The sequence below is a fragment of the Takifugu flavidus genome, chromosome 4, assembly GCF_003711565.1.
Source record: "Takifugu flavidus isolate HTHZ2018 chromosome 4, ASM371156v2, whole genome shotgun sequence".
Taxonomy (NCBI): Eukaryota; Metazoa; Chordata; class Actinopteri; order Tetraodontiformes; family Tetraodontidae; genus Takifugu; species Takifugu flavidus.
The window spans coordinates 944493-953334 of record NC_079523.1 but is presented as its reverse complement, the minus strand read 5'-3'; the positions used below and the strand labels follow the sequence as shown (position 1 = coordinate 953334).

Genomic DNA, 8842 nt, shown 5'->3' with positions numbered 1-8842 from the left:
TGTGTGTGTGTGTGTGTGTGTGTGTGTGTGTGTGTGTGTGGTGTGTGTGTGTGTGTGAATGGTATATTTGGTATATTTTACAAAACCGAAACTACTACTACTACTACTACTACTACTACTACTACTACTACTACTACTACTACTAATAATAATAATAATAATAATAATAACGATGATGATGATGATGATGATGATGATGATGATGATGATGATGATGATGATAATAATAATAAGACAGGGGGACAGAGGACGCTACAGTTTTATGAGGGTGAAGACAGCTCAGATGTCCTGGGGCTGCTGCTGTTATTCACACGTGCGCGAGCACGCGCACACAGAGTCACCACCAGGCTGCACTCCTGCACCGTTTATCCACGATGACTCCATGTTGTGTAGCGGTCGTCCATGTGTAGCAGGGCAGCGATGTGCACGTACATGTGAGGAACCTTCAGTTTACAGAACTTTTTATGGGAGTTTCAAACTGGGATGATGTCTGCTGAGTCGCTCGTGCTCGTATCGGGAAAATCTTTGTCTGATCAGACACAACAAGCTCGTTTCCCGAGCTTGACGGGGAAAGGGAGGAGGCGGAGGTTCGTTTGAGCCTGTCGGACTCAGATATGATGTTGTGTGAATCGATACTGTTGTGAGATGTTCTGTGCACGCCGTAGGAGCCGGCGTGGGAACCCGCAGCAGTCAGTGCACGTTAACACGGGCATTGTGGAGATCCATAAATGTCAAGTGTGCGTGAGATCTCACACTCGCTCCCACCACCGGGCTCTCCAGTTTGTCTTATTTTACCCAGTTTCTTCAGAAACACACTGACACCATCACACACCAGTTTAGATCTGAAACCCTTACTGGTTGATGTGGTGAAGCAGTGTGTTGCCCCCTGAAACTGGGCCGTGTTGGCTGGTGGCAGGAAGCAAAGGTTGGGCAGCAGCACCAGCGGGGTCGGGTCCACCCACGGACCCACTGCCCCCCCACATGGACCGAAACCACCTGGAGCTTCTTACTGGTGTGACCTTGGCAGCATAAAGGTCTTCCTGCTACACAGTTCTCTTCTCCTTGTGTATGAGCAGAGGTTGGAACTGATCATGATTAGGGTCAAAGGTCAGAGGTCAGGTGGTGTTGTACAGGTGACTGAAGCCTTTGCCTTTGGTTCTGTTTTCACCAGGACGGATCTGCAGCCTCGGTTCTGACCTCAGTCACACTCGAAGCTTTGAGAGTCCACCTTGAGAGAGTTGGAGGCTACTGGAGCAGAAGTGGAATTCCACGCCTGCAATTACGGAGCAACAGGGTGCACGAGAACTATTTGAGCTGGGAGGGAGAATCAGGTGGGGGCAAAAAGAGCGAACAAACAGCTTATGAAAGAGTTCCAGCGGGAGCCACATTAATGTCTCTGTTTGCTTTATTCTAAAAGAAACAGTCACGGCTACACTGTAAATGAGATGATACACAACAGGGAGGAGGTAAATATTAGAGTGAGAAGGTAAATAAAAGCAGGCGGTAACACTCAGGTAACAGGCGCTCAATAATACAGGCGACAAACACAGGGCAGGATGGAAGGACTCAGGGCAATAACAGTGCTCTGGCTCTGATTTACACCATCAGACGTGGGGTTGGAGCTCTGTCTCACACAACATTTGTCTTTTTTTATTGTTTCAGAAGTGGAACTGCACACAGACGCTTCACATTCATGTTCAAAAATCCAAAAATCAAACGAAAAAACCGACACGCGGAGCAGTTGGCCGAGGAGCAGCCGCCGCGCGTCCCTCGGGTGTGAGCAGGAGTCCAGAAACATGCGGAAACGTGTTACACAGGCACTGGTGAGATTTTATAGATGTAGTACAAAAAAATAGAGGTGGCATTTCCACACAGGCACTTTAACATGTTATAGAAAACATACCCTGAAAGACTGTCTCTCCCAATGGTGACAAAAACAGACGAGACCGGGACATGAGCTCTGCCAAATGGTTCTTAAATCTTCCCCAGACACCTTCTCGTGTTTCCAGAAGGGCTCTTAATTATCAAACGAGGCTGCTTATTCTCTCTTTATTGGTGACTGTCTGTTCTGAATCTCTCGGTGAGAGCCGTTAGCCTGTCGGCAGAAATTAAACCAAGGGAACGCCAGCAGACTCTCCCCAACTACAAGTACTGCTCCCTTTTCTCTGGTGGGGTACTTTTAACATTTGGTCTGCAATTCAAAAGGGAAAGAAAGAGATGTTTCAGTTACACAGCAAATTAAATAAAGCGAAAAGACGCACGTGAACAAAAGCCAAACGGATTTGTTATAAACGAACTCCAGAAATCTGAGACGCTTTCATCTCATTGTTAAACTTCAATAGAATTAGAAACACAGTCTTTTGAAGGGTCAACAGACCACCGGAACTATTATGGACTGATCACGGATAGTTTGGAGATATTCGGCTTTAAAGGAAAGAAACAGGAGACGTTTGAGGGTCTCAGGTCTCGTTAACGCCGCTAACGTGCAGATGTAGCGATGGAGGGATAATAAAGGAGTCCAAATTTAAAAGGGGGGAAAGGACAGAAGGCAGTTGAACAGGCGGACAGTCGTCGGTAAAAAGGCAGGGCTGATCAGTCAGGGAAACTAGTTTCACTCAACAAGTCTGCCCTGAATTAAAGGAGAGAAGAAAAGAGTCAGAGAACACGATTAGACGACAGGAGGGGGAAAAGAGACACATAAGGCGCATTCTCATAACAGCCAGGGAGACAATGGGATGAGAGATGATGAAGACGACGCCAAGAAGAGAGTAAAATCAGCCGGAGAGATGGATGAGGGATGACATTCACCGGGATTAGCAGGATTAGTGTTAGCGTTGCGCTTGTCTCAATGATGCTGATGGATTTTACGTTTGCCATCCTAACATTTTAATTTGACAGCACTGAAGGTCATCATGAGGAAAAAAAATCTAGATGAATGTCAGAAACAATGTTTTAAATGAAGCATCATCTCGACCAGATCAGAGAAGAATAATGAAACAGAGTTTTGAGCCACGCTAGCTTTTATCTGCTGCTCTCAGTAGCTGCGTTACGCTAAACCGACCTTTAGCTTCCGCTTTAACAGCCCATTAAAAAGGCTGTCTAAAGGTGTCGAACCCTGACCGCTGTTTATTCCTGTTCAAGGCACAGCGGCTTCATCTAAAGGCCAAAGGAAGGTTTCCCGAGACCTTCACACCCATAATCTGGGAGTAACAGCACACAAACGCCGACACAGCAGAGACGACTGTGAGATGGGAGGCTGGAGAATTACTGTTAGCTGATACACAGGTGACGCACAGCCAGGGATCAGAAATCAGAGCTCGTTAGTAGATGAAGCAGTGGGATGTGTGAGGAGGAGGAGGAGGAGGAGGAAGAGGAGACCTGCATATCTGATTGTTGCTTTTGGAACATTTGACTCCCCCAACAAAACAAGGAAGGCACTTTTTTAACTCTTCTCCTCCGTTTCTGCAGTTCAGATTGTGTCACATGTGTTGATATTTGAGCTGGTTTAGCAACCCTGTAGTCATGCGTTAGAAACCATCACGTGAAGGCTTCGGCGTTGTTATCGGAGCCCTACGTCTCCCCCAGCAGCAGGAGAGCTGCACCAGTGGAGTGAAAATACACGAGAAAATAGGAAGCAAACTGTAAGTGCAGCCCCAACAGGAAGCATAGGACATGCTGATAATAGTTTACTGTCCATCCTCTCTGGGATCTGTGGGGACACAGCCTGTAGTTTGGGCACCAGACAGATTGTTTGGGCTGATCTCTGAGTGTGGCTGTGATTGCTGGGGCTCTATCTCAGCCCAAAGCTGCCCCTGCCACCGCTCTGCTATCACAGACATCATTTTAGCCCCAGCGGATCCATCTGTGCAGGCAGCAGGAGCAGCTTCGGTGCTGCGGGCCGGTGCCGTGCAGCTAACACGCTGCGTTAGGAAGCCCGCTTTGCTTTAGTGGGCGTCAACAACCGGCAAACGATCGTTCTCTATCAGTCTCAAATGTACTGATTTGGTTCGTGTGTTTATTGCATCCAGAAACATTAAATCATTCTGATATATGTCACACAAAACCAGGCTGACGTGGGAGGAAAACTGGATTTCTTGGTGAAGCTATGAGAGGTCAGACAGCGGAGGTGTCCACACACGATGGCAGAACGGGCCCTCGTGGTCAGCAGCGCCACTCATCACCTCCTAAATCCACCGGCTTTTTTGGGGCTTTTTGGTTTCAATTACATAAACGACCTGGAAACTGGCCACATCAGTGCTGGAGCCTGCGCAGCAGCATCGATGCTCCCTATCCTCCACCCACAGGTCAGGTGACTACATCTGAGCACTCACAGTCTTCAGCTTCATTCTAGCAGGTTCAATTTGGAAATCAAACTATGGGATGGTGTTGCCAAACGTGTCCGATGCTCTCTGTTTGAGTGGCTGCCTGAAAGGGGGGGTGGGGTTTAGACGTACTCCCTGGATGTGGAAGGCTGTGATTGACGGTAGTATTGCTGCCCTCGTATGTCTTTGGAGCAGGAGCAGCACAGCAGGGAGCCGCCCAGAACCGTCAGGCTGGCCGCCGCCCAGCCCACAAACAGGGCGGAGCCAAATTCATACCTGCACACGCAGAGAGAGTTTGTTCAATGTCAGATCATAAAACCTCCAAGCATGTGACTGAAGCTGGTGCTGTTTGGCTGAATTGGTCCCAAACCCATGAAACAAGCGTCTCATTGATTTAAGCTGCTGAGAAGGTGGGAAATTAAAGCTGGACATGTGGTAACACCTGTACTTACCTGGCGTTGGGGGGGGTGTTGGGGTTGAAGAACTGATAGGACACCTGTGTGGCGTACCAAGACACAGACACCAGCGTGCACAGGCCTGTGGGAGGAAAAGAGGGGCAAAGAAGCTGAAGCAAGCTAAAAACAATGGGGGAGGGGGTCATTTTTTAACCCACAGAATTGTGGTTGATATCTTAGTTTAGTGGTTGCTCCCAAAATGACCACTTCCTGTTTACAGGCGGGAGCTGTAATTGGCCCCTTTAAGCCTGGTGAATTTAGCCAGAAAAAAAAAAAGCTGCAGCGTGAAAGGTTCTAGTGAGGTGACGGTCGTTGGTGCACGGAAGCGAAGCCCGTGTGCTGAAGCCCCACCTGCGAGCAGGAAGAGCGCCCCCCCAGACACGGCGATGCGGCCCTTGGTGGCCGGGTTGTTGTCGCCGACCTTAGTGCACTTCATCCCCACGACGCTGACGATGATGCTGATAAATCCAAGCAGCACCGACACCACCATGAGGGCGCGACATGTCTGGATGTGGACTGGAAACAGGAGAAGATGGCGGTGGGGGGGGGGGGGGGGACAGGACAGACGGGTCAGAGAGGGAACGCTCCAGGCAACAACTCCTGCCCACTGTGATGTTTTCCTGTCGCGGGGCCTGGAACACCGACCAGATTCCGAATAACGTGAGATCATGACTATTGATGTGTTGCTGTTGACATGTTCTCCATCCCATAGTTGCATCCGTTCTCATCCCTGTGGAGCCCCTCACAGCTCTGGCGTCACCATCCAAACTCCCAGAAATGTTCCCAAAGCTCCTTTTCCTCAGCTCAAAGACCTTGAAAACGTCTGCAGCTCTAATCTCGCTCATGCTGCTGCACTTTCCTCTCCTCATATTAATGTTCTTCCCACACAGGCTTCAGCACACACATAACTTAGTGGGAGGAACATATTTACACATATTTACACATATTTACACATATTTACACTCGCACGTATGTGCAAACACACACAATATCTGCACACAGGCAAAAGGGCTGTAGGTGGAACAGATGAAGCACACAAGTGTGTCTTCCTCCGGCTGTAGGAGGGCCTCGGTTACGGGCTCCAAACACTGGGATTAGTGTGACTTTGTCACAAAGCAAGATTGTTTTCCCGGGGCTGTCGCCACGGCGATCAGACGCGACAAACACAGCCGCTCGCGAGCGCCGACGCAGCCTCTCCGCAGGATGGTTACGCGGCCGTCGGCCACACGTTTACCGTCTCATTCAGTGGTTGAAGCCCAACAGCTGCAGTCAACGAAGATCTGATCTGATCTGATCTGATCTGATCTGATCTGATCTGATCTGATCTGATCTGATCTGATCTGATTTGATCTGATCTGATCTGATCTGATCTGATCTGATCGATCTGATCGATCTGATCTGATCCGGACCCATAAGAGGAGTTTTTGAACGTCCCTGAATTTATGTGCTGTTGCAACATAGATCCTGCAGGCGGTCCAACTGTGTGGACCAAAAGATGTTCCCAGAACTTTCCCTCCTATCTCGACCCAGTTGGTTCTGAATCAGGATAGAATACAAAGAAGGTGACATCAGAAGAGAGAGGGAGTGACGCCAGGGCTGGGGGTCACACCACTGCACCGTCAGTGAGGCAACATCTCTGAAGTTCTGAGAGGAGGAGGCAAACTTTGAAGAGTGATTTATGGCTCCGGACCATCAAAGCCTCCAACAAAGACCAGAGGGATTTCTGAGAAGACCCAAATGACTCTGACCAGGTTCATTCAGTCACAACCCAGAAGGGCACTCGGGGCCACTGGGACGAGAGCCAGAGTGAGTGTGTGTGTGTGTGTGTGTGTGTGTGTGTGTGTGTGTGTGTTGTGTGTGTGTGTGTGTGTGTGTGTGTGTGTGGTGTGTGTTGGGGGGGGCTGGAGACCATCTATCTCACCCATTCACTCCTCTCCCTCCACGACCACGGTTGGCTGTGCCAGCCACAAGTTTTCACTGACTCTGTGTGTGTGTGTGTGTGTGTGGTGTGTGTGTGGACGCTGTAAGGTCTCTTTGTGAGGTCACTGATGACTCTGTCACACGTAACATCTGTCAGCACGCTCAAAGACAGTCTGGATACCACAGAGATCATAAATCTTTGCCGTTATGAGGTTATTACACGTGTTATTACGCACGGCTGGTTTTCCTTTGTGGTTTTCACTGGTGTAATTGCGTATCTTCTGCCTGGGGCTGTGTGTGTTTCCCAGAGGAGAGCTGCCCACCTCCGCCCTGCCGTCTCCCGGCTGTGAATAATCCTGCTCATCACCTGCAGGAGCTCGGAACGCTTCCTCCCACCACCGGAACGCTGCACAGTCTGGTGGACAATTACACCTCCGCCTCCTGCTGCTCCTGGGAGACGCTCCTGGCGGAGGCAGCGTCGAGCGTGGCGTGACTTTTCTGAGCGCAGACACGTGACTGACTCCTGTTCTCCTCGTTTCATGGGTTCGGGGGGGTTCTGAGTGCACCTGCTATCGATCGGGAAGGTTCTCTCCCATCAGGACGGATCCTCTCCTCCAAAAGGCTCTTTGGATCGTGTGCGCCTTCAGTACTGACTGGGCGCATTAAGGAACACTATGCGCGTGTGGGGAAGACAGAGTGCATTCTGGGAATATCTGGAGTGTGTGGCTCAACACTGGCCTTTTCTTCTCCTCACAGCCACTATTCATCCCCAGGACAATACGCTGCTCTTATTGTGGCCACTGACCAAATCAGATGGAAGATAAACGCAGCGCGGAGCAAAACGTTCTGGTCCCACCCAAACACCAGCACGGTTGGGCATCGTTGAGGGCAGGTTTGCTTCAGCGGGACACAACAACAGTCTCACAGTTATTAGGCCGACCCCCCATCTGGAAACTCTGATAAGACGACTTAAGCAGACAGCGGACGAGGGATTCGTATAATCTGTCTGCCATTAATTATCAGCCTCCAGATCCTTCCTACAGACTGGAGATGGCAGGAGTTGGATTCTTAGATCATTTATGTGTGATTTACACATTCCTGACCCCCCCCCCCCCCCCCCCCCCCACACACACACACACACACACGTTCCTCTATCATACGTTGTATGTGGCGTCGTATCTCCATTCAAATCAACTTTATCACTCATTTAAGTCACTTATATCCTCCGAAGCTCTGGGGGGGTTCTGTCCCACCAGGTTCTGCTGCTCACGGGTCCTAATAATTGCTGGCAGTGATTCACACGTCTCCAGAACTCTTTGACACGTGATTTACATATTTCACGTTAACCTCAGCTCTATTTTCAGAACACTCACAATAGCAAATATCATCACATTTGCTATTTAAGATGGTTTTTTCTTTTAAGAAATCAACTGTTAAACTTTCCGCGTAGTTGGAGTAAGCAAAGAAAATGGAGACGGGCTCCGAGTGGAAGTGTTGGGAGGCTGTACTCACTGTCCAGCGAGAGCATGGAGTCAAAGATCTTGCACTGCACCTGCCCGGTGCTCTGAGAGGCGCAGCTCATCCACAGCCCCTCGTACAGACCCACGGCCGTGATGATGGCGTCCCCCGCGTACGACGACTGCTTCCACTGGGGCAGGGCGGTGGTGGAGATGATGCCGATCCAGCCGCCAAGTGCCAAGAAGTAACCCAAGAGCTGGAGACCTGAGTTGGCCATCCTGGTCTAATCGAGTCCCTTCTTTACTCTTCCAACAGCTTGTGTTCAGGTAACTCTGACCCTCCGCAGGTCTCTGGATACTCTTTTCTTACTCTTGTTTCACTATCTGGACCCTCTGAGCATCTCCTTCTGCCTCCCTGATTTATCTATCATCTGCGGGACTCTACCCCTGGACGCTGACACTTTCCTTTGTCTCTTCTTCTTCTCTTCCTTCTTTGTCTCTCCGGCTCCTCTGTGGGGTTTGGAGACTTTCTGGTTTTCACCGGTTCAGCTCATCAAGCATCTCTGCTTGGCTCCTTCCACATCACGCTCTCTGCTGCTCACTTTCTTTCTCCCCGCTACAATCTGTCCATCTGTTCAAGGCTAAAGTGGCTCCATGAAGGGCAGCAGAAAAAAGAAAAAAACAAAAA

General features: G+C 49.8%; 1 protein-coding gene across 2 annotated transcripts; it reads right to left on the bottom strand.

The window, feature by feature from the left end:
* Positions 1-1387: 1387 nt before the first annotated feature.
* On the bottom strand, positions 1388-8842 carry cldn19 (claudin 19). Of its 2 annotated transcripts, none has more exons than XM_057030542.1 (5): positions 8210-8842; positions 5129-5293; positions 4775-4859; positions 4455-4598; positions 1388-2629 (listed from the first exon to the last, which is right to left on the bottom strand). In XM_057030542.1, exons 1-5 carry the CDS (start codon positions 8430-8432, stop codon positions 2593-2595), a joined length of 654 nt encoding a protein of 217 aa, XP_056886522.1. In that variant the 5' UTR covers positions 8433-8842; the 3' UTR covers positions 1388-2592. The 2 variants fall into 2 exon arrangements, with proteins under 2 accessions (XP_056886522.1, XP_056886521.1); XM_057030541.1 differs by having other exon boundaries at positions 1388-2191.